At 51.0% G+C, this 25,663-nt stretch overlaps 1 protein-coding gene across 4 annotated transcripts; it reads right to left on the reverse strand.

Annotated features, from left to right (window-relative positions):
- Positions 1 to 1,053: 1,053 nt before the first annotated feature.
- HNF4A (hepatocyte nuclear factor 4 alpha) lies at positions 1,054 to 25,663 on the reverse strand. Of its 4 annotated transcripts, none has more exons than XM_081149456.1 (10): positions 25,417 to 25,663; positions 21,396 to 21,570; positions 20,195 to 20,289; positions 14,350 to 14,456; positions 13,472 to 13,627; positions 9,841 to 9,928; positions 8,816 to 8,971; positions 6,353 to 6,589; positions 5,053 to 5,175; positions 1,054 to 4,160 (listed from the first exon to the last, which is right to left on the reverse strand). In XM_081149456.1, exons 1-10 carry the CDS (start codon positions 25,529 to 25,531, stop codon positions 4,018 to 4,020), a joined length of 1,395 nt encoding a protein of 464 aa, XP_081005582.1. In that variant the 5' UTR covers positions 25,532 to 25,663; the 3' UTR covers positions 1,054 to 4,017. The 4 variants fall into 4 exon arrangements, with proteins under 4 accessions (XP_081005582.1, XP_081005580.1, XP_081005581.1 ...); XM_081149454.1 differs by having other exon boundaries at positions 5,023 to 5,175; XM_081149455.1 differs by having other exon boundaries at positions 6,323 to 6,589.

Genomic DNA, 25,663 nt, shown 5'->3' on the forward strand with positions numbered 1-25,663 from the left:
TCCATTTAATCCTGACAACACACCTGCAAGGAGGGATCATTCCCATTTTACAGATGCAGCTCAGAGGAGTGACCAGACCAAGGTTACACTAATCACCAAGATGTGTGATTCCAGGATGGGAACTGTTGTCCCCTCCATTGGGAAAGAACTAAAAGGGTCACTATGCTCCGCCCTCATCCTTGAATGACACCACACCTAGGCACCCCACAGTCCAGCCATCAGCAATCTCCCATTCAACCATCATTGAATGCCACAGTGTGCTGGTGAAAGTCTAACAACCGGCTCTGCAGGGCAAAGCCTCAATCCACCACCATCATAACAACTGTCACCCTCACCCCTTTGCTCTGAATATTAAGAGCCAGTATTAAGAGCCAAATAGTGTTTGCCAGTTCCTGTGGTGGAAATGCTCCCACCACTGCTATCAATGTGACATTGCCCAACAGAGAGTTGGGAAAGTAGTTAACAATCAGCTCTCACAAGCCAGCTCCGGCACACCTCTGAGGGAATGTGAGGCTGTGGTCTTTGGTGGCTAGTTTACCAGCAGACAAGACCAAGGTGGCTATGAACCTGGCTGGAAATACTCTCACGTGCATCCCTTGCTATTATTCTTTTTCAAAACAACACTCGCTTTGATGAAATTTCCCCATGCCTACTTGTCCCTTATTGCTAGCAGGTTGACCCGGGACCCAGAACAGGGCTCCATCTTGGACTCTGATGGTAGATAACAAACCCTTGGACCCTCTTGCCATTCTTCCAGATCTTTCCATCATCCCCTCCCTTATCAGCTTTCACTCTCTCCACATACTGAGTACTCAAAATCAAGGGAACAGAGTTAGATTCCCAACTTTCAAGGAAAATCACTTCCCCTGAGCCTCAGTTTCTCCATCTATAAAATGGGGGGTGGTAACGATAATGTTTAACCTGCTTACCTCTCGATGTGAAGATTAAACAACAATCATGGCTTTGAGAGCACTTTGCACACTGTAGGAGGCTATCTGACTATTTTCATTCTTATTTCTAACACCTGAAAGGAAGAAAAAACACCCATCCAAGGACTTAGAAAACATATGCGCCATTTATTTAGCTTTATAAACTCTCGTTAAAACACACAAGAAATGTTTTTTTTGTTTGTTTGTTTCTTTGCCCCATTGGGTGGCAGTGACGGGGCTCAGGTGTCAGCACAGGACCTAATGACATTCACACCACCCGGAAGATGCTGATGGATCTGCCAGACCCAGCCCACTTCCAGAACTGCTTGATGTGAATTTCATACTTCATCCCAATCAGGGTAAATCACTGAGCAATCTGGCAAAAGTAATTGGCTTGGTCATCACAAGAAATCTAGGAGCATTCATTTACAGCCCTTCCCCTCCTCCGTCCCCTCTCTGGAGAGCCATGGGGACTCCAGAAGCTTCTGAGAGCCGCCTAGAGAAGGGGTTGTCTCAGTGGAGGGATTATAGGGCGCATGCTTGCCTTCCCAACCATTTTTTAGTCCATCAGATTTTGTTTTAGGACCATGACTCAGGTAGACAAAAATTCCAATGTGGTGTCCTTCAGTTTAGAATCAGAAGAGTAAACTTGTCTTTATTTTGTTTCCTGCATTGCAATAAAATTATTAAAGTGGGATGGATTTCTCCTCCAGGAAGAGTACGGACAGAATTATTGACCCCTGCCCCAGAAAATTGCTACCGTTAAAAGCCACTGTTGCCCCACTCCACCCCATGGGAGATTCTTATCTCAACCTTGCTCCCATGACATTGGGGGTGGAAGAGCAAACAGCAGCAATGACCATGGTGAGCAGAATGACTCCAGCTTCCCTACCTTGCCCCGCACCGATCTGAGCCCCCTGGCTGGGATTTCTGGGGAACTGAAGGGAGATGTGGCTAAGGAAGGCCGGAGAGCGCTGAGCAGGGAACACTCTCTCCTGGGATTGAGGACTTGGCTTGCTGGCGTGGGGAAGGCTGATTCTGATGGCACTGGAGATGCAGAGATTTCTCTTGGACACACTGTCCCCATATCCTTCATGCCTCTTTTGCTAAAAGGAACAATCAGTAATGATGAAATTTGGGGGCACTGGGGTACTGCCCTCATCTACTCAGAAGGGTCAGCCCTGGATGGGGGTAGGTCACCGGTCTAACTGTTCATTCTCCTACAAAAGCACAGCTCTGGCCCCAGGTCTGGTCCCAGCTTTAATCGCCATGGGCAAGTGGCATTTTTCAGAATTCCCAAAAGCCACCAAGAATCTGGATGGACTAGACATTGGCTGTTCCATCCTGGGGCTTAATGGCTCCAGAATGTACCCTAACTCTCAAACCCAGACCTGTCCCCTGCCCCCCCCACCCAAACCTGCCCACTCCTGGAATGGCAGACCTCAGACACTCATCCCTCAGAGTTGGGGAACAAAGAGAGAAAAGGGGGTCCAAGAGTTATGAATTCCCCTTGTTTATCAGTAAACAGGATTCTGGACCCTAACTGCACCTCATCCCAATCTTAGTTCTGGGCGTAGGCAGGGCTCCTGCAAAGAATGAAATTTTGGCTTCTAAGGCTGGTGAAGGGGGCACGAAGTCCCTCAACTGGAGCTTCTGTTCTGATCGAGGCAGGCCTGGGATCAAGTCCTGACTTGGTCACTTACTAGCTCTGTGAGTTCCAGAGAAATCACTTAACTTCTTAGATCTCAATATCTCCTGTACGGATCTCTGGGTAGTAGGGAGGGTGAAAGGAGGTGATGCATATCAAGTGCCTTAAGATAGTTCCCAGAATAAAAAAGAGCTCGAGACAGGCTCTGGCAGATAATTCCTCCGATATCACTGACCTGAGGATTCACCCACCCTTCTCCATCCCCGGGCCTCATCTCTCCCACCTGGATTACATCATCAGCCCCTTCTGATCTCCTTGCTCCTTCCCAAACTTCCAACCTCTGAAGGACTGCTGTCTTCAGGTTCTAGAAGCTCAGCTGACTACATTCCCTTCCCAGCTACTCACGGCCTAAGAACCCAAGTGTCAATGCCTCAGTCTGGCATTCAAGGCCCCCATGCTGCCCAGCATGCCCACTCTGCTTCAGGCAGCCGTCTTTTCATCGCCCCCCTCCCATGCCCTTCTTCTGACTTCCAGACCTTCCCCAGGCTGTTTGCCTTCCCTTGGAATGTCCTGTCTCACCTGCTCCACCAGCCGGAATCCAACCCTGCCTTAAGGGCCTAGTACACAGCCTGCCCTTCCTGGATGCTTTCTCTGACCCTCCAGCCTTCCCTCCAAGTTCCTGTCGCAGTTGTCCACCACTGTTGAGAGCCTGTAGAGATCATCACACCGAACCAAGGGATCCACCCAAGTCCCTGAAGAAGGGGAGAGCCGTGGGTCAGAGGCAAAAAGTGTCTTCCTTCTCATCAGCCTCCTACACGTGCCTAGCCCCAGTCAGTGCTTTAAAAATGTTCCCAGGATGACTGGGAGAATCGTTTCCAAGTCTTCCTCAGCCTCTGCAGAGGTGGCTTTGAAGAAATGAAAATGGCTGAGGAAGGTGACAGTGGCAGATGGAGAGGAGCCCTGGAGGCTGGGGCACAGAGCGGGGAGGAGTAAGGGACCGCGATCCAGGCCCTGAAAGGGCTCTCTGTGTCCGGACACTATGACAGCACTAGGGGAGAAGTACCAGCCCGAGGGGGAAGGGAGCTGTGTTTGAGCAAGGTCCCATGTCGTCTCCAGGCAGCGGTCCTTTGTGGGTGAAGCAGTTGGGGGTAGATATGAATGAAGGGGAAGGCAGTGGCTTTGGCCAGAGAAACGTTGTCCAAGGCAGCAGAGGATTTTCCAGCTGGGTCTCCCCAAGTCAAAGCCCCATCATCCAGAGCAGGGGTGGAGAGTGGCAATGTGACATGGCCCACAGCCCAAGTTCTTGGGCCCTTTGCCCTTTTCATTACTGCTCTGGGACTGGCCCTGTCATCACAGCTTCCTTCACTGTGACCAAGTGACCACCAGGGGCTCTCTGAGGGGGCTGGAGGGCCAGCAGAGCCCCCGACCCCCGGCGGCTTGCTAGATAACTTCTTGCTTGGTGATAGTCAGCTGGGGGATGGCGGAGGGGGGCTTGACAATTGTGGCGATGGCTCCTGGCAGGAGCTTGTAGGGTTCAGATCCAGAGCCACCTGGCGGTGAGGGCTGTGGAGTCTCAGGGGTAGCTGGAGGGACAGAGAGACAGACAGGCTGCTCAGAATTCCAGCCCTTTGGGGAGTAAAGGAACAACCCTGGGAAAGTTCTTTCTCCCTTTCTGGGGCTTAGTTTCCTTTTGTATAAAATGAAAGAATGAAACTCGATCATCTCTAAGGTCTCTTCTGGCTCATACCTTCTGAGTCCCAGATCATAGTCTTAAGCTCCATGAGGTCTAGAAGGCTGTGGCTGGGCCAGGTCACAAAGTCAGAGCCTTTCCCCAGGTCCTGCCAACCTCTATCTCCTCCACCATTCGATATGGAGATGTGAGCTGCTTTTCCCAAACCAGGGCCTAAGTCTGACTCTCCCCAAGGACAGTGGGACATGTGACAGGAGTACCCATTCTTGGAGGGAAGGAACAACAGTTGATGAAACCCAAGGTTCTAGATAACTGGCTTAAAATACCATTTCCCTAATATTTAGGTAGATGAGTAACAGAAACTAATTGGCCTCATCCCCATAACAGGTTCAAAAAGTAAGTTTGACCATGACCCACTTGGCTAATTCTATCCAATGGACAACTTCCCCAAAGAACAATCTCAGTGCAATGAAATCTCATTTCATGGGCTGCCTGGTCCCAGTGAGGACACCCTCACCCAAGGGCAACCTCATCTGGTGGGTTTCCCTCACCTCAAGGACAGCTTCATTCAGCAGAGGCTGTCAGCCACCTCACCGAATAACAGCCTTACCCAGTGGACAACCTCACCCCTCATCCCTCCCCTGGAGTACAGACAGCTATTGCATTCCGGCTTTCATCTCCTGGACTCAACCTTCTCCTGGCTCCCCTCTTAGCCCCCAAGTCACCCCTTCCTGAGTAGAGCCCAAGATGCCCACCTGCCTGCCCCCTGGGTCGGGGCCACTCACACATCTGTCCGTTGCTGAGGTGAGCAGGCATCGTGTTGGCAACAATGACGTTGGTGCCCATGTGCTCCTGCATCAGGTGAGGGTGCAGGGGGTGGTGGGCATGAGTTGCATCACTGGAGGATCCTGCAGGTAGAGGGGAGACTCAGTGAAGGTGAAGAGTTTGGGGTAAGGCCCACGGGCCTTGAGATGCCATCTTCCTCAGGTGCGCCAGCCAGCCTGCTCATGGGCTTACCATTCCCATCCACGGACTTTATGAGGGCATTAAGAGGACCCAACAAATCAAGAGAACAAAAGTAATTTAAAAGAAACAAGGAGCATGTAACGAAGCACCGAGATAATTTAAATATTATAATGAGTACTGATTGCATGTTAACATAATGGATTTAATCAGTGGCTCCCAAAATTCCTTGGCATGGAAGTCCTTCAACAATTTGCTCCCAACTCACCTTTCAGTCTCACCCCCACACCTTCCTTTCAGCCAAGCTGACCTACTTACAGCACCTATGTGTTTCTAAGTACTTTCCTATAATTTCCAATGTCTGTGCTTCTGCTCACATGTTGGCTCCACTCTTCTTATAATAGTTGCATGAGAATAAAATCCAAATTTCTGACCGTGGCCTATCTAACCATATGCTTATCACTTGGTTTCTGCTGGACCTCCATCTTCACCTCATACGACTCCCCCGTCTCACCACCTTACCCTCCTTTCTTGAGCACACTACCCTCTCCTGAGCCAGGACTTCTGGATCAGTTACTTCTGCCTAGAATGTTTTTCTCTTGGCTTTTAAATGTTCTATTTCTTTTCATCCATCAGGCCTAATCACAAAAGTCACCACTTCAGAGAAGTCTCCCTTGGCCAGCCTATCAAAAGAGGCCCCTTTTCAGTTATCCTCTGTTGTTTAGTCAGGTTATTTAAACATCTGTAGTTACCCTCCTTATTATATACATGATTGTTACCTGTTCCCATAGGCCCTTACACACACACACACACACACACACACACACACACACACACACACACACACCCCAGCAGGGCAGAGATCTTGTTCTCTGCTGAATCTCCAGCCCTTAGAACAGTCACCGGCACACGCTAGGCTATCAGTTCCTGAATAAATGAACCATTGTCTCCATTTTCCTGATGAAGAAACTGAGGCTCAGGTAGCTTAAGGGACTTGCCCAAAGCCACAGAGTGAGGAAGCGATGGAGCTCAGAGGTGAGCCCAGGTCTGCGTGAGGCTCATCTCTTGGAGAGGCCTCCTGCCTCCGCCCACCTCTCAGCCCCTCCTGGGCCCGGCACGGACCTCCCAGCAGCATCTCCTGCAGCAGGTTGTCGATCTTGGCCATGCCGAAGAGCTTGATGAACTGGATCTGCTCGATCATCTGCCAGGTGATGCTCTGCAGCGTGGGCAGCAGCAGCAGCAGCTCGCCGAAGCGGCCGCGCGAGTCGTACTGGCGGTCGTTGATGTAGTCCTCCAGGCTCACCTGCACCTGGGACCGCAGCCGCTTGATCTTACCCGGGTCACTCAACCCCTTGGCATCTGCAACGGGAGGGGTGGGCAAGGGAGGGCAGTGGGGCCCAGCTGGAGCATCTGGGGAGTCAAGACCCAGGCCTCCCAGACTCATGGAGCCCTGATAGGGGGCCTAGTGGCCCAAGGTCACGTAGGGAGTCCTCAGCAGTGCTGGGGTGAGGATTCAGGGTCCTCAAGAAGCAGGGTGCACTAACGCAAATGGCAGCTTCCTGGACTCGGCCAGAAAAGTGTTTGTCACATTTCCTAAGATGCAGAACTGGAAGAGGGGAGTGGGGGATGGAGGAAGGGACTTCAGGAACATACCCAAAAGGGCGCTTAGCAACTCCCTCATTACACATGGGGAAACTGAGGCACAAGGCAGAGAAAGGACTTGGCCCAGGTCATACATCTAGTTGTTGGCAGATCCATGATGTGGACGTGGGGCTCCTGACTCCCAGTTCAGTTCCCACCATCCAGATCTCAGCACACGCTGCTTCTGCCGCCTTCGAGTAGTATCCCTCTTCTCTGCTCCCTTGCCTGCGTCATCTTAGGGTCTCAGCTTGGGTTTCACCTCCACCTTCCATTCCACCTTCTCCATTCCACCCTCCCTGAGTCTGCATTATGAATGCCCATCATGTTCCCAAAATCCTCTGGCTCTTCTGTTACTACTGACTGCACAGGAGGCAACTGTCTCCTCCACTAGACTGTGAGCATATGCCTCATTTGTCATTTTAAACCCACCACCTAGCACCATGCATAGTCAATACTTGTTCAATAGATAACTAGATGAAAGACTAGGTAGATCAGATAAATGAGTGGGGGGAAAATCAATGGGTAAATTCTAGACCCTCAATCTCAAGAAGGAGACTCAAGTAATCCTCCAATAGATAATCTTAAACTTCATGGAGGTAATGCATTTATTTCCTAAAGTAAGTAGCAAGAAGAGAATTTCACCCATGCTTCTGGTCCGAGGCTCTTTCCACTAAACCATGTTTGTGCATTGAACACCACCTACATGCCAGGCCCTATTCTAGGTCACCTGCCAGTCCAAGCCAGGTTGCTGACCCTGACTCAGCATCAGGAATCCTGAACATTTTCCTGAGCAATTACTCTGTCTAACCCTGTGCTGAGCGCTGCAGGGGATACAGCCTGGGCCAGGCTCTCAAGGAAACTGGAACAAGCACTCTTTCTGTTTAAGAAGTGCAGGATAGCATGTGGTAGGTAAGAACATGGACTTGAGATCTGGATAGTCTGAACTTCAAATCTGAGCTTTGCCATTTCCTGGTTGTGTGACCTTGGGCAAATTAATCGATTTCCCAGTGCCTCAGTTTTCTAATCTGCAAAATGGGGATAATAATTCCTATCTCGCAGGTACCATGTTGCAAATAATAAGTAACATTAAGTAAGATGATGCACACAGAGTGTTTAGAACGGTGTCGTAAAGAGCATTCCATAAATGGTGGTCATCTTCCTCATTACTATTATTATTAGAGGTGACCTCATGCAGGTGGGGCCCAGCTCTAAGACAGTACCTGGCACACAGTAGGTCTTTTCTAACATGTAAGGAGGAAAGGGAGCAAGTAAGCCTTTGGGGGCCCAGGAATCTTGACAGTGTGAAATAAAATCAGGCTTTGCAGAAAGGCATAACTACAAATGCAGGTGGAAAGTCAGCAGATGGAATGGGGAGAGGAGAGTCAAGAGCTGAAGGAAGGGGTGAGGGTGTAATACAGTAGTCCCCGCTTACCTGCAGGAGATAAACTCTGAGAGCCCCAGGCGATGCCTGAGACCACAAACAGAACTGAACTCTTAACATACCATGTTAGAGGCTATACGCAAGGCCAGAAGAAACAGTTAAAAGAATCGGAAACTGGGAGTAGGCTTTAGCAGGAAAAGTGGGGACGGAGGAATATTTGCATTGTAAGTATGTGCAGATATTATTTTGATAAAAAATTTTGAGGGAAAGAAGAAAATATAAAAGGAAAGAAAAGAAGGAAGGAGAGAGAAGAAAGGAGGGAGGAAGGGGAAGGAAAGAGAAAACCCAAGGCTCTGGAGCCAGTGTGCCCTGTCAAGTCATAAAGTCATATCCTCCCTCTGAACCTTGATTTTCCTCATCTGTGAAATGGAGCTAAGAAAAACGCCCTCTCCGGGTTGCTGTACTAAGGAGATGAGGTTGTGAACTTGGGGCATGTCACCCAGTAGGAGAAGTCTGACAGAGGGTCTGGAGCACAGGGGGTGGGTGCGAGGTGTGGACTGTACCTGGGTCAAAGAAGATGATGGCTTTGAGGCAGGCATACTCATTGTCATCGATCTGCAGCTCCTGGAATGGCAGCACCAGCTCGTCGAGGATGCGCATGGACACCCGGCTCATTTCTGCCAGCTCCGGGCAGTGCCGGGGGATGATGTAGTCATTACCTGGATGAATTGGGAAGGAGAGGGGATGGGGAAGCCACTTTGGGTGTACCCCTTCTCCCTAGCTTTGAACAGGCCCTGTCCTTTGCAGTTGCAATGCAGGTGGTGCCCATGGGAGGAGCGCCCCCTGGGGACTCTCATGCCCATTTTACAGATGAGAAAGTTAAGGCCCAGATTAAAGGAATGAGTAGCTTGAAGTCATTGGGCTGGCCCTGGAGCCTGGCTCTCTAGGACCCTTTCACATCACCCAAGTTCCATTCTCCAACAAGACCCACAAGACTGATGACATTTCAGGGTCACTTGGGAGGCACCAAAGCATCAAGGTTAAGGGCCCAGATTCTGGAACCAGACTGCTTGGGTTGAATCCCAGTTCTACCACTAACTAGCCAGGCATATTTAGATAAATTACTTTCCGTGCCTTGGTTTTTTCCATCTGTGAAATGGGGACAAATAATAGAACTTACCTCAGAGAGTTATTGTATTAAAGAAGTTGATATTTGTAAAGTATTCAGACTAGGATCTGGCCCATAGTGTGATCTATATAAACATTAAAATAATAAACAGACATGCCGTGAAGGCATAGGTGACCTAGGCTGGCGTTTGTGCCATCTCTGGCCGTCTCTTGCTCCTACTCTAGGAAGCACCTCAGAACACATGAGTAATTCCAGGGCCAACCCTGAGTGTGCTTGAACTTTAATGCTGGGGAACTTTAATTCCTTGAGTCCATGTTTCCTTGCAGCTGAGGGGACAGGGCTGTTTCTGATCTGTCTCCCTCGCCCCAGCACGCCACCAGGGACATCTCCTGTGCCAAGGTGGGTTCCACACTGGATATGCCCTCCACAGAGTTCAGGCCGAGCAGGCCGCCTCCTCACCTAGTAATAGTACGTCCTTGAACACCATAGATCGCTTGGTGGCTCCGAGCAGCAGGTGCTCGCCGGCGTGGGCTCTGAGCAGGGCCACCTGGAAGAGAGAAGGGACGGCATCTGGTGTCTGCACCCCTGTGAAGGCTGCTCCTAGACAACTCACTGGCCCTGGGCAAGGCAGCTTCATGCTCCCCTTGCCCTCACTTGCCTGAACTATAAAATGGGCATCAGAAAACTGCTGCCTTCTTCCCATAACTGATCAAACCAGGGACCTGGAAAAGATTCAGCAGGAACCAGGAGGGGAAAGAATATGTGCTCAGAGTAGGAGACCAAATGTTGACTCTGACCTTGAACGTTGGTGTTCTTGGGCAAGTTGCTGCTTCCCCATGGTCCTGGCTTATGTGCCTGGTGAAGCTGTGACAACATTCTCGGTGTATACATTTCTCATTAGAGGCTCAAAAGCTTTCATCAGGCTCTAAATAGGGTCTACTGGCCCAAAAGTTCTAAAACTGTGGGTCCCAAACTGCTACTCATGGACCAGCTATGAAAGATTTTGAAGAGCATCTTTATAAAATGCAGATTCTCAGGCCCTACTACCAGAGATTCTGATTCTGTATGTATGGCATTGGGCCCAAGGGTCTGTGTTAAATAAGCTCCCCAGTTGATTCTGATGTGCAGCTGTGTTTGGAAATCACTGCTCCAGGTCTCCAGGGCATCTGCCCACTTGACATGGTAGGATTCCAGGATTCTGAGAGTGAGCTACAAGACTTTGGACGTGGATGTTGGTTCCCACTTAAGGCAAAGGCATGAGCGCTGGTCCTTGGAAGGGGATGAGCTTGACAGACACCTTTCCTGCAGAGAGGACAAGGCTGCCTTGGAGGCCTAAAGTGAGAGTAGAAGCCCAGCCAATTCACAGGAGGACATCGCCTGCCCTTTCAGAACCATCTGCTTTAGTGCTCGCATGAGAACTAAAGGTGGGCTGGGAAAATAGTAGCAGGCTGGTAGCCTCAAGGGTCTTATCTGCAAGGCTGGGTTAGGGCGTTTGGAGGGGTTGTAGCTGGCTAAATTATGAAGTAAAAATGCTTTTGTTTATTAACTCATTTCATTGTTCATTCTTTCAGTCATCAAATGTTAAATGCCTACTAAGTGATGAACGCTTTTTAGGCAATGGGGACACAATGGGGAAGGGAAGGGAAGGGAAGGGAAGGGAAGGGAAGGGAAGGGAAGGGAAGGGAAGGGAAGGGAAGGGAAGGGAAGGGAAGGGAAGGGAAGGGAAGGGAAGGGAAGGGAAGGGAAGGGAAGGGAAGGGAAGGGAAGGGAAGGGAAGGAGGGTGAGAGGAAGGGAAAGAAAGAGAAAGTGAGGACAGAAAGAAAAGAAGAGGGGAGGGAGGGAGGGAGGGAGGGAGGGAGGGAGGGAGGGAGATTGGGGTTATGAGATAAGAGCATAGGGCAAGAGTAGCTACATAAATGGGAGGTCAGAAAAGGCCTGTCTAAGGAGGTGAAATTGTTCTAAGGCACATAGTAAACATTCAATAAATAAATATTTGTTTGAATGAGGGGAGGAAGACATGGGTGAGTGAAGGAACGAGCAAACTTGTTAACTTCTACTCCAGGTCTAGCCTCCTGGGCAGCCACCTGTCCTCACGCAGCCTGTCCCCCTGTCCCCGTGTTAAGCCTTGTGGGGATGACAGGGAAAGAGGAGAAATGACAAACGGGGGGAGAGTGCGCGCCCCATGACCAGGACAGGGATGCTTACTACTGAGCACTTCCCACGCTGTGCACTGGGCCCTGTGCAGGGCCTGTCCCTTACCCGGTGGCTCTCAGATCCAGAGGGAGAAGCCCTGGCATCAAATCCCGGCTCTGTGGCTGCCTTGCTCTGTGCCCTGGGGCAAATCACTTTCGCTCTCTAGGCCTCAGTCCCCTCATCCAGCACTACTCAAGCCTTCCAGGTTGCAATGGATTCATATTCCAAACGAAACAAGAAGCAAACAGACTTGGAAAGTGGCTCCTGGGGCAATGTCTATAGATTTGAAGTGTCCTTTGGAAGACAATGATCCCCAGTTCTCCCAGGTGTGCCTCCCCCCACCCCCACACCGAGGAAGATGGGCTCCTTGTACTGCGCGAATGGGGAGCTGGAACCCTCATGGTCCGGGTCCAGCCCCCTGACATAGCGGCTGTTCTGGGGGTGAGCAGGCAGGGGGGTGTTAATGATTGTCCTATGTTATTGGCTACCCATCACTGCTCTCTGAGAATGCTCTGAGCCCCGGCCAGGGAGGTTTGGGTGGGAAATCGAGGTTAACAATTGTTCAGCTTGGGGGTATCTCGTTGCCCTGCTCCCTTGGGAAGGAACAGGAGGGATTAAACATTAATGTAGACTCTCCAGCAGAGGGGACCAGGGCCAGAACACGAGGGGCAGGGGAGAAGACAGGGACAGCCCTGCCAAGATCCCTGCCCTGCCATCCTTCCCAAAGCGGGAGGAATCTGTGTGAGAGGGCATCTGACCCAGCCCCTGGTGCGAGGCCAAGGACCAGCCAAACTAGTGTTTGCACAGCGTCTCCCACCATGGGACACTAATAGGTGTTCCAGGAGAGCCTGGGTGTTAAAGGACCCTGGACAGGCCCAGGGTCTATCCACAAAGTTCAACAGGTGCCTTGCCTGGGGGACTTCTCAGAAACTTGAATAGACTGACATGCATTGCCAGTTTTCATGCAAATGTGTGAAACAGAGAAGCAAATGACATCTAGGCCCTGTCCATTGGTGACCCTGAGCTTCCCTCAGAGCTGAGAAGGTGACCCAGCCCAGCTCTCCTTTCCCAGATAAGGAAAATGTGTGCAGAGGCCTAAGGGGTGCCCTAAGCAGGAACTGTCATTTGCCGTATCTCAGAAACTTATTTATCCTCAGACCCCTCCCCCCCCACAGTCCCCTTGTTCCCCCCCAGGACATTTATGGTATGCCAAAGAATGTACTTTGGGAAAGAAAATGCTGAGCTATGCCATCTTGGTGGGACACAAGGAAGAAACTGACATTTAGGAGGCGAGCTGTGGCCTGGGCACTGTGTAGGTGCTCATTGCATGATTTACACTTCTCAAATGGTAATGTCCTCAATCCTCCCAACAACTTTCTGAAGCAGGTATTATAATTTCTATAATCTATAATTATAGATAAGAAAATTGAGACTCAGAGACAGGAAGATCAGACAGAGAACTAGTCTTAAAACCAGGCCTCAAGCCCAAATCTCCTGATCTCTTGCCTTGGGCCTCTGTCAATATCCCCTCAGGAGAGGGGTGCATGGTGCAGTGGGACAGTGGATAGAAGCCTGGACTTTGGAGCTTGCCTGCCTAGTTTTAATCCTAGCTTTGCTATATACTAGCTGTGTGACCTTGAGCAAGTTACTCAACCTCTCTGTGGCCCAGTTTCCTCACTTATAAGATGGAACTAATAATAACACTACCTCATAGGGTTGTTGGAGGGATTAAATGAGTTAATATTTGCAAAGTGATTTAAATAACTCCAGGACACATGAGCACTCTGTGTGTTTTGTTAAAATAAAATCAAACCAGTCTAAGGCTATATCCCAGGTGGGCCTGCAGGACTGTCCTGCCCAGTGCCCCCACTGCCTGCAGTCCATGTCTGCCCGCACCTGGTCGTCCAGGGGGAGTTCGCAGAAAGCTGGGATGTACTTGGCCCACTCAACGAGCACCAGCAGCTGCTCCTTCATGGACTCGCACACGTCTGCAATGCTGGCAATCTTCTTTGCCCGAATGTCTCCATTAATCCCGGAGACAGGGGAGGTGATCTGGGGGGAGATGAAGGAAAATGTTGGAGATGGCTGGGCCTGCCCCACACCCTCTGAACCTTGCACAGAGGCCCCTCCTCAGGTAGTTCCCATGTCTGGAAAAGGGGAGATGGCCTGTGGGTGCCATCCTGGCTCTGGAGGAAGTCCAAGGGAAAATGGACAGAAGGAAGGATGCTGCTCAAGATAGCAGATATGAGGAAGGAGGGCTCCCTCTGGGCTTTCGCCTGCTGCCTGCCCCTGCCTCCTCTGCCACCAGCTCCTCAGAATGCCAAGGAACCCCTCAGCCCTAGGGGAGAAGCAGGACAAAAATCCTCCTCATCTGACAGATGAAGAAACCACAGCCCAGAGGGGTGCTGTGACTTTCCCAAGGTCAACAGCAAGAGGCTGGCTGAGTCCCAGTTTGCTACCCTGTCCACTTGTTCACTGCTCTGTCGTCTTGTGGCTAAGCTGATCTCAGGCCCTCAGTGAAACCAAAGACTCTGCTTGGCCTGCACAACATGGGCAGAGGGATGAACTAGAAAGTGCCCAGTGTGCCAGACCTGGGTTCCAGTTTTGTCTTTGCTACTAAACTGGCTGTGTGACCCTGGACTCAGCTTCCCCCTGTGATATCTGAGGGTCCTTTTAGGTGCTGCTCCAGGGCTTGGCTGGGGAAGGCAGAGTGGGGGTGAGACTCCTCTTCAGTGAGGGGGGATCCCCAGTGGGTGAAGCAATCACCACAGTACCTGCTGGGACAGGACCTCAGCCTGCAGGAGCGCATTGATGGAGGGCAGACTGCTATCCTCATAGCTTGACCGGCGAGTGCTGATCCGGTCCCGCTCATTTTGGACGGCTGTGAGGACAGCAGAGAGGGGTGAGGAAGGAGGGCAGGGATAGGGCAGAGTGGAGGGTTGTCGCATGACTGATGAGGAGTAGGTGAGGTGCAAGGGGAGAGGGTTCAACCCAGACAGAGATTCTGCAGGGCTGTCCTGCAGCAAAGGAGACACAGTTGGAAGTGGGAGTGGGAGGGGTGCTTCCAGGGGACAGAGCCCAGATCGGCTGGTGGAAAGGAGGGGAGATGGATTCTAGCCCAGCTTGTGGAAGAACTTTCCAAGTGCCAGGACTGCCCCCAACACAATGCGGTGACTGCAGGAGTGATCTACCCATCACTGGAGTTATGCAAGACAATGATGACTTGGCAGAGGGCTTTAGGTGGGTCTTGAGCATTGAAGAGCGGATCTGTCTAGATTACATTTTCAAGCTCTGTTTTGGAAAAGAACCCTTTCTTTCCAGATGAAAGTGTATAAAACAAGCCAAATGAATTCCTCTGGGTGGCATGAGATGGCCCAGAGATTCCTAAACCCTGAGGCAGAAGGCCTGGGCAAGGGGATCTGGAGGCCCCACCTGCCTTGGTGGTCTCATCCATCAGCAGGAGCTTCATGGGCTCCCGACTACCCTCGGAGACAGCAAAGGAACACTGTCCTCCTCCTGCCCCACTGCTGGGCTCTCTCCCAGGAACTCAGAGATCTGGGGCCTCTGTCCACTAGGGCCCCACACCCCGCTGCATGTTCCCTTCCAGGCCACTCCTGGCCTGAGATGTAAGATGGACCTTTGGCTGCCGTGTCCCTGTCCCTTGGACTCTGAGAAGCCTCCTGTGCAATGAGGCTTGGCTGAAGCTGGGAGGAGAAAGGATGAGGTAGGAGGAGACCCAGTTCCTTTTTGGAATTGCTACTCATTCTCTGCGTGCCGGTAGGAATCACCTCCTCTCCCTGGGCCTCAGTTGCCCCATCTACCAGCTTCTGCCTCCTAAACCTGCTCCTCTGCTGTCTTTCCCATCTCGGGAACAGGGAGGGCTATTCTCCCGAGCCCGGCCTCGGAGTCTCTTTCTCTCACATTCCTCCTCTGCTCACGCCCCACATGCTGTCAGCAACCCCTACAGAACCGATCCTCGGCTCCCACTCTGGGCCCTGCCTTCTCTGCCCCAGAGTGGTCCAGGCCCCCCTCACTGGCCCCTTTGCTCTGGCCTTGCCCCTACAGTCCGCGCCCCCCTCAGTGAACTAAAAGTGAAACCCAGGTCATATCCCTCCACTGCTCAAAGCCAGTGCTTCCTCATCTCACTCGGCGTGAAGTCACAGCTCCTCCCTGTGGCCCTTTCTCTCGGACCCCCTTCCCTCACTCTGTCCCCAAACCTGCCCCCACTGCTCTTGGGACACACCCTGCCCCTCTCCGTCAGGGCCTTTGCTGCCGCTGTTCCCACAGCCTGGAGCCCTCTTCTCCCATGGCTTAGCTGCATCTCTGTGTCACTCCTGTCTCCATGCCAATGTCACCTTCTCAGAGGTACCCTCTCTGACCACCTGTCTGATGTGGCATCCCTCCTCGCGCTCTGCCCTTCGTCCTGCTTTTGTCTTCTTGGCACTTATTGTAGAATTCTATGCCCATTTTTTTGCTCTGTCTCTCTCTGAGAAGGAAAGCTCCAGAAAGAACCTGCTTCCCCCTCTTCACTGCTGTGGCCCCAGGGACTAGAACAGAGCCTGGCACACAGTAGGTGCTCTCGATAAATATTTGTCGAGCGAATGATAGAAGGTGCTGGAGGGGACGAGCTCTGCTTCTTGGGCGCGCCCTATACCCTTTTTCTCAGTGGAACATTGACGACCCACCTATTCAACTTTCTCTGGATTTCACACATTCTTGAAGTCAGAGAATGAAAGTCAGACAGTCTAAACGAAGCCAGGAGTCAGTGGGATAACACAGAAGTCCCGAGATAAGAAATCTCTCCGGAGACCCGGCACCCGGCATGGGGCCAGCTCCCAGAACCGCTCCCCAGCCCTAGTCCTGCCCCGCCCGCCCTGCCCGCACCCCTCCCACGGGGCTGCCCACACCCGCCAGGGCGCCGAGAGCAGGCTGAGCGAAAGGGCTGCCGTCAGCAGCTGCGGATTGGGCTCCTCAAGGTTAGGCCAGCCTTATCAGTGCCCGGCGCGAGCTCAGTCACGGAGTGATGTTTTCCAAATGTTTGCTCAGTATTAGCAGGGTCCGGGACCTAATGTAACTTCTATTGAATATTAACCAGCTTGGGCAGAGACAGAGAAGAAGATGAGCTTGTCTTCTCAGAGAACCCCTGCTTGGGGGCCTAGGGGGGGCTGGGCTGGGCTTCCAAGAAAGGGCCTACCTACCACCAACCCACACCTCCTGCATCCATGGCCCTGCTTCCTGGTCTGGGTTCTCGATGCCAGGAGCCTGACATTTGTCCTCAGTTCACCAACTGAGGCCCAGGTAGGTGTCGGGTTATAGGAAAGAATTCTCGACTGCTGCTGGGCCCACTGATGCCCAGGTTTCTCCCCAGAGTCTTTGGCACTTCAGGGAACCCACTTCTGGCCACCATGGAGTATCCTCTGGCCAAGACTCATGGGCCTATGAGGTTTGGAGCCCTTCCCTGGGGTCAAGAGGAAATTTCAGGAATCTGGACCCAAGATGATTCCCATGCTTGTCCTTCTCAGTTTTAATCTTGGGACCTTGGTGTCTGGGAGCCTGTGTTTTAGCCCTGACTCCACCCTTGAGCCAATCATATCACTTCTCTGGCCTCAGTTTCCCCATTTGTAAAGTGGAGGTAGCGGGGAGTAGATTTGATGGCCTCATATACACCTGGCTCGTCTATAACTTTTGTTTGCAGCCTGTGCCTTTCTGTCCTCAGGGGCTACATTTAAAAAATATATATGTCAGGTATACAACATTATAATTTGATGTCTATATACTCTGCAAAGTGATCATCCTTAAAAGTCTAGTGACTATCCATCACCATACAATTCACCCCTCAGGGACTACTTTTGGGTTTAAATGGCCAAATCCTGCTAAGACTGTCAAGGAAGAAAAATGAAAACGTGTCCCAAATCTTCTGATCCCTGTGGCTTCCAAGAATCTCTCTTGGCTTCGGAAAGTTCTTACCAGGCTGAGGAGGGGTGTTGGGACTATAAGACTTAGGTAGAACTAGTAATACCCTTACTTCCCAGCGCTTGACTGAGTGGCAGCTGAACACTTTGCTACTCTGGCCTAGTCTCAAAGCAACCAAGCGACATGAGCACACGTCACAATCTTAACCCAGGTGTGTAAATAAGCACCAACATCTACTCGCCTACACTGACTTGTCATCAGCCAATCCTCCTGACATGATGCCACCTTCCCTGAGCCAAGAAGCAATGGATATTCAAGGCTAAGCTAAAGCAGAATGGCCTGGTGCTCTCCTCCCCTTCCAGGACCCGGGATAAGCCTCCTTGGCAGCTTAGGGGGAAGATCAGGCAACAAACACATAGGTCCCAGTGTCTGTGGTGAGACTCACAAAGCTGGGAGGGATCACCACCAACCCCTTCATTTTACAGAGTCCAGATGGGACAGAAACTTCCCTGAAGTGACACATGTGAAAATGACTCTGGATGTTTAACAAGAGACACATACAAAGGCTGCTCACAGCTGGACCAGGCCACATACAGCCCAGGAAGGCTGCCAACTGTTCTCCAGCCTGCCTGCCACAAGGCATGAAATTTTAACACAAGAGATTCATTTCCTTGAACCTATTTTTTTTTTTTAATATATATTTATTGATTTCAGAGAGAGGAAAGGAGAGGGAGAGAGAGACACTGAAACATCAATGATGAGAGAGTCATTGACCGGCTGCCTCCTGCACGCCTCCAACTGAGGATTGAGCCTGCAACCCGGGCATGCGCCCTGACCGGGAATTGAACCCTGATCGCCTGGATACTGGGTCAATGCTTAACCGCTGAGCCACTACAGGCCGGGCTGAACCTAAAATCTTGACTATGAGGTAATAGAATCACTGACTATGAGAATCATAGACTGTTAGGCCCTTAGACTATATAGTTCTCAATCTTCCTCTTGCCACCAGCTGTTCATACATACAGGAGTGAGCAAAAGTAGGTTTACAGTTGTGAGTATGAGAAACAGAGTTTATTCTTGTATTGTTTATTTATTATATTATTAGTATTATTATTATTAACCTACTTTTGCCCACCTCTGTATATCACATCCCCATTTGTAGCATTTCTCATTCCACAGAGTGGTTCCCAACTTAGAGATGAGAGTGGGTGTGAGAGGCTCAACACCATGGAACTCTGGGCTGGGGAAAAGGGGATGGGGTGGCATTCGCCCTTTGAAAAACCTCCTTCCCCATTTGGAGAGCCACTGAGGTCTGGATACCGGAATTGTGTTGAAAACAGGAGGGGGCCACTCCTTCATTAGGGTCAGCAGACCCAGGTTTACCAAAAGGACTCATGGTTCAAGCCAAGGCCCTATTAGGATGAGACACAGAAGACAGGGAGCAGAAAAAACAGGGTCTCAGAGGTAGAGATGGGGGAGGGGAGGCTGCCAAAGTGAGTTCCTCTCCTCATCAGGCTCAGCAGGCAGGATGGGGGTAGGAGGTGTGCAGGACTAGACCAAGGGTTTGGCTAGGTGCCACAGCTATGGGATAGAAGTGAAGGCCTGAGGGCTATTCCCAGAGCTGGGAAACTTGAGTTAAGGGGAAAAAGGAAGAGATTTGAAAATGAAAAGTTACTTTTAGAAGCAGTTAAAAGATTTTTGCTTCCTGAGCTTGGGCTGAAAAGATTTTAAATGTTCCTGCTCGGCTGGTGTGGCTCAGTGGTTAAGCGTCCACCCATGAACCTGAAGGTCATGGTTTGATTCCCCTGTCAGGGCACATGCCCGGATTTCAGGCTCTATCCCCAGTAGGGGGTGTACAGGAGGCAGCCGATGGATGATATTCTCCCTCATCATTGATGTTTCTCTCTCTCCCCCCTCCCTTCCTCTCTCTGAAATCAATAAAAACATATTTTAAAAATATATTTTTTAAATGTTCCTGAGATCTGGAGGGCATAAAGTAAGCAGCATGGAGGTGTCATCCAAAAAGCACTGAACTTGAGTTCAAAGCTCTGGATTCAAACCCCAGATCTTGCATGGACCAGCTGTGGGGCCTTAGGCAAGTTGCTGAACCTTTCTGGCCTCTGTTTCCTCACCCATGAAAAGAAGGAATAATAATAGTGCCAGCCACATTGGGTTGTCATAAGAATGAAAGGAACTATCCATCATGGAAAAGTCCAGCCTAGTGATTGGTGCCTGCTGGTGTCAGGAGGCCTGGAGAGACCTTAATCAATGCACTCTACTCCCAGGGCAGTTGTCCCTGGGACAGGAAGCTCAGGAATAGAGCCCCCCCCTTCATATTTGCTGAGTCTGGGTGGTACATGGACATTTGTAATGTCATATTTGTAATATCTTTCTTAATGTTTGAAATAGTATATAAAGAAAAAAACACCCAACTTGGCTGCCTTGTGGTGGTGAAGGCAGGCAGGGGTGATGGTGGCTGGGAACCCCAGTAGCCGAGAGTGGGGACTTATCTCTTTGAATCTTTCTCAAGACCAAGCCCAGCCACTCCCTATGGTCAGATTTCTAGGCCCTTCCTTCTCTCAGCCATTAGCCAGTCACCCTGGGGCCTGTCACCGAGTCATAAAGTTGTGGCCACAGTTGTAAATGACTGTGGGGAGCTGTGGGTGCGGGTGGGGCAGTGGTGGTAGGGGGAGGGCCGAGGCTCACCTTCCTTCTTCATGCCAGCCCGGAAGCATTTCTTGAGCCTGCAGTAGCGGCACTGGTTCCTCTTGTCTTTGTCCACCACGCACTGCCGACTAAATCTGGGGAGGGCTTTGGATGGTTGATGGAGAAGGAACAGCCCTCCCGCTCCCAGGATAGAACTAGAACCCTGACCATCTGGTTGGCCCCCAGTCTCTTTGCTCTAACTCTTCATTGCAGGGGTTTTCTCAAGTTAACCATGAGAAAGGCTCTATGGAATCCAACCCTATCCTATTAAATGTAGGGAAACTGAAGCTCAGAGAGGCAACAAGTAGACCGGAGTCGCTCAGCCTGATGGTAGAGCCAGGTTGGGAACCCTAGCCCCTTGAGTATCAATGCACTGCTATTTCCACTGCATCCTATAAGAGCTCAGAGCCCAGATCAGGCTCCTGGATATAGCTAAGGGTCAATACTTGGTCCACATAAGCCACTCTCTGGAGGGAGATATAAGTAGAGGCTGAGCTCCGCAGTGGTTAGGGTTGGGGCCCTGAGTATAAACCTGGGCTCTGCCATTGATTCAAGCTGGGTGGGCTTGGGCAAATTCTGAGCCCTCTTCAAGCTACAGCTTCCTCCTCTATAGAATGAGAATAATAATAGTAACCACCTCAGAGGGGCATTGACAGGAGGAAATAATACATGGATGGAGCTTGGCACAGTATCCACACATGGCGAATGCTTATAACCGATGGCTATCATTTTATTATTGTTGTCATTCTGAATGACAGATGTTTTTAAAGCAGTGATCTCCAAGGCTTTAGGAAGCCCTTGGGGTAGATGGAAAGGCCTGGGGCCAATCGCCTATTTGCCCCAGAAAAAGCACCATGTTGGAGGATGTGTCCCATCCTCGGAGGCTTGATCCTAAGCCTCATGGGTCCTTATTTGCTACATGGGGAAAATAGCAATGGGTATGTATGACTTAGTATGGTGCTTGCATATAGTAAGTGCTCAATAAAGGGCAGCCAATAGCTTTCTGATAATGAATGAGTTTCCTAGAATGGCTGTTCCCATCTGAATCCATGAGGCCTCAGAAACTAGAGGAGGCTTGAAGACCTTGAAGGGCAGATGCCTCTGGGACCTAGTTAGGGAGACAACAGACCCTGGGAACATTACCCCAAGTGTGCCCACTTCCCAGCTGGGGAAATCAAGACCCCAAGCAGGGGCTCCACACCTGCAGGAGTACATGTGATTCTTTCTCACGCTCCTCCGGAAGAAGCCCTTGCATCCGTCACAGCTCGAGGCACCATAGTGTTTGCCTGTGGCCCGGTCTCCACAGATGGCACACAGGGCACTGACACCCAGGTTGTTGGTCGCATTAAGGTTAGCACCTTCTGATGGGGATGTTTCTGTACAGGAAGAAAAAAGAGTGAGGACTCAGGAGGGGCAGAAAGTCACATCCTGGAGGCCCCATTCTTCTGGTGGTTTAGATTTACAAACCAATATGAGTATTGTGGGAATCTCCCTAGGCTTCAGCCTCAGCCGGAATGTTGTGCTGTTTCCACTCCTTCAGCGACCTTGGGCAAGCCCCCTAGCCTTTTAGAACCCATTTGGCATCTCTAATTTAGGGATGGTTGTGACGGTGACTTCAGAGTTGTTTGTGAGGGTCTGCTTGTCCCATAATGGAGACTGCTAGCCCAGCTTTCTCTGGGAAGTAATGAAAACTTGGCCACCCTCTAGGATGCATCCAACCCTTATAGACCCTGATTGACAGGGCATAAGGGACTGTGGAAGGGACAAATACTCCAGCATCTGCCCAGAACCAGGTCCTGCCCCTCATTTCTCATTGAGTGACCAGGGATGAGTGGGTCTCAAGTTAGTGCCCATTGACCCTGCCAACTCTACTGGGAAATGAGAAGACATACACCAAAGACAGTGGCTCGTTTGCCCCCTGGGAGGGTCGTGACAAGGAAGTATGCACCTCTTGAATACCTCTTGTCCCAGAGGCAAAAGCTACTGCATCTATATAAATGTGAGGGGGAGTATAACAGGCAGGTGGCAAAGATTTTGAATTGGGTTCTGGGGGTCCTTGGTGCTGCCATTAACTTGCCTGTGACCTTGGGCAAGTTTTTTTTCCTTGCTTCAATTTCCCCTGGGCCTCAGTTTCCCTAAATGTAAAGGGAGCAGTTCTACTGGCCCAGTGGTTTTGATTTTTTTTTTTAAATTTCAGTAGCTGAACCCTCTTTTTATAAGAAAGTCTTCCACCAAGCATACACCTCTTGGAGAGCATGATAAACACTATGTCCCATTTCCCTCCAAAAATGCATACATGTGCACACCACACAAAGTCATAGCACACATGTTCCCATAGAAACCCTGAGTCCAACTTGAATTCCTAGGGAACATCCAGTACAGAACTAGAGGGGCAAGGTGCTGTGTTAAGAGCACAAAGTCTGGAGCCCTTCTGCCAAGTTTGAATCCCAACTTGCCCACCTCTTAGCCATGTGATCTTGCCTGAATTAATTAACTTCTTGCCTTCCTTTCCTCACTTATAAAACAGGAGAAAAATGCCCTAGGGCTGTTGTGGTGATTCAGTGAAGTTCTTGTCACATAATAAGCACTATCTCAGCATTTCTGAAAGAAACTTTTCTGCAGAAGAAAACTCTGAGCAGAAGACCTCCAGCCTCCATACGCAAGCGGACTCTGCTGCATTTCACCCTGCACTTGTCTGGCTGAGTATCTCCTAGACTCTGAAGGGTGCCCAGAAGTGCGGCCCCCTCCACTTAGTGAATTATTCTTGGAGATGGGGATAATTGTTAAGCTGTGCTGGTGCCCTTTCTCCTTCAGCCTCGCCTCCCCAGACCCCTGGGAAGAGCTGACCCCACAATTCCCAGCCATTGGGGTTGAGGCAGGGGGAAGGGGTGCCCACATCCTGGGCAAGATGGGCTGGGTGCTGCCAAGTATATTACCTCACCCTTGGGGTCAGCTGATTGGCCTCATTCTCCAGATGAGAACACCGAAGCTCAGAAAGGACAAGTGGCTTGCCCGGGGTCATCACCATTGCTGCAAAGTAGAGGAGCCAGCTAGATGGCCTAGGTGTGCTGGATGATTCTGGCCATTGCAGCTCTTGTTGAGGTATCTGTTGGGTCCTCTGAATCAAGGACCCCTGCTGCTGATGATTCTGAATCTGAGATGGGGGACATATGGGGAGCTATCCTGGGAGTCTTTGAGCTACCAGCCCAGGATGTATGCCAAACATAACCCCAACTCTCAGACCACTTCAAACTCCAGTAAAGAATGTAAACCCTTCTCTCAGGTGTTCAGAGTTTCTGAGATGACTCAGGTGGGCCAGGACTAGTTACTTTTGCTAAGATCTTAAGCACCTTTTCTTACTTCATCCTCTGGTTAGCCCTGGGGTGGGTGCTATTATTTATTCCCATCTTACAGATGAGGAAACTGAGGTTCCAACAGGAAAGGATCTATGCCAGAACTTGAGCCTTGATCTTTTTGGCTCCAGAGCAGAAGGCTGTCCTGTCTTCAGGACACCCAGTCAAGGGGCTTGGCCCCTGCCTTGGGATCAAGGATTCCTGGGAGCTGGAGGCATGAGTTTTGGAGGGTAGATGGTGCCAGCCCTAGGGAACAGCCTGGGGCTGGATGGTGGCCAGGAGTATGACAGCACACATTGTCCTTGTGGGGGTCACATGGCACCCCACCTAGTGCAGCAGCTCCTTGTTTACCATTTCCTGCATGTCTTTCCCTCAGTTCCCTCACGTGACCCTTGGATACTCCTAAAAGCCAGCCAGCAAGCAGATTTGGGGTGATAAAGCCCATCTTATAGAAGAGGCCAGGAGAGGGGAGTTGACATGCCCAAGGTCACACAGTAAGTGGATGGCAGGGACAGGTGAGCAATTGGTGAGACCTGTAGACAGTGCCCACTGACCACAGGAAGGGCAGTCACCTTTTTCTGGCTGAGCCAAACTGACCACAAGCCTTAGAGGCCTTGGCTAAAGCCACAGAGCCAGAGCAGGAAGGCAGGTGGCAGGCTGACCTCGGCCAGCTGCCACCCACTTCTTCAAGGCTGACCTGCCACCAGGTAGGGACCTTTCTCCCCAGAAACTTCCTGGCTTCCAAGCCCCTTTCCTTCTCCTACCTCCTTGTGGAGGAAATCCCCCCGCCCCGCCTTCAGATGGGCTCTCAGTGATGTATAAACCTGGAGAGACACATACAAGCAACAAAATCTGCTCAAAGAAAAACGGATATGTTGCTGATGAGAATCTTATTTGGCTAATGGCAAAGTTGAAATCCTGCGCATCACGTCTGCATAATCGTGCCCACCAGACAGCGCTGGCACCCAGTGCAAGCATGTGCACATGTACACAAGCAGGTACACACAGAGCAGGAGTCAGAATGCCCATGCAAGACATGTGTGCCCAGGAAGCACAGGGCATACAAACAAATCCACATCCATAGTATATGTGTGCAAACACCCACAGACACATGTACACATTCACCGCCACTTATGTACATAAGACAAACATAGGCACGTCTAGAAACACCAACCAATACAGACCCACTCAATGAACAAACACAAATGAAAATGGACACAGAACAGGTGCACACAGACAAATAAGCACAAACATGCAAATGGTTTCCACAGGCACATGGCTGCCAACCTAGAACACCACCCATCCACCCCTTACAGGGAAACTCACCACAGCAAGAGGAGGCCGTGAACACACACACACACACACACACACACACACACTACTGACTGGGGTCTCATTTAGCAATACTTCCCTGAGAACTCCTTTTTCTCTAAGTGGGGCATGCATCCAAAAAAGTCTCAAAGACGTCCTGAAACAGTTGTGCCTCTATCCACCATCTCCAGAGACTAGACGTACCTTTCCATCTCCCTGGACCCAGGCCCAAGGGATTCAAGAAGGGGCCGTGTTGGGCCCAATTACTAAAGCTGGATATGAAGAGGGAGCTCACCGTCATTTCCCCACTCCCAGTGGCACGCTGAGCGGGAAGGGCCTGGCAGGAGTTCCTGGGACCTACTTTTGCTGGAGATCCGCTCTTGCAGGCCTCCCCTAACCCAGTGCCTCTGGTCGCCGTACCTGGGCACATTTCCTTCACCTGGCAACTCCTGTGCTGGCTATCAGGCCAACCTGGCCGCTGTCTACCATTCTCCTCCCAACTCAAAATTGAGTGCCAGAGACCCACCCCCATCCCTGGGCATACCTGCCTCCACCTACCATTGCCCATCGTCAACACCTGCACATTCTCAAATTCCAGGGTGGTGTAGGCCGGGTCCAGCGCAGCACTGTAGTCAGCCATGTCCATGTCGACGAGGGTTTTGGAGAGGCGCATCCTCCCCTCTCCGCACCTCAGTCGCTTGCCCTGCCCGGGATGCCCACCCGGAAGGCTCCAGGCTGAGTCCCGGCCCCCGCCCTCCCCTGCTTCCTCCCAGGTGCACTCCCTGCCTTCCTGACTTTCAGACTG

This window comes from Miniopterus schreibersii, assembly GCF_964146895.1.
Source record: "Miniopterus schreibersii genome assembly, chromosome: 10".
In the NCBI taxonomy this organism is placed as follows: Eukaryota; Metazoa; Chordata; class Mammalia; order Chiroptera; family Miniopteridae; genus Miniopterus; species Miniopterus schreibersii.

Bases quoted from the DNA above. Each gene is read 5' to 3' on its own strand.
- HNF4A (XM_081149453.1), bottom strand. From the start codon at position 25,531: ATGCGCCTCTCCAAAACCCTCGTCGACATGGACATGGCTGACTACAGT. The intron at 14,457-20,194 runs GTGAGCCTCGGC...CTGTCCTCACAG, and splicing joins GGCTGGCATGAAGAAGGAAG to CCGTCCAAAATGAGCGGGAC. The intron at 9,929-13,471 runs GTGCGGGCAGAC...TCTCTCTTCCAG, and splicing joins AACTCCCCCTGGACGACCAG to GTGGCCCTGCTCAGAGCCCA.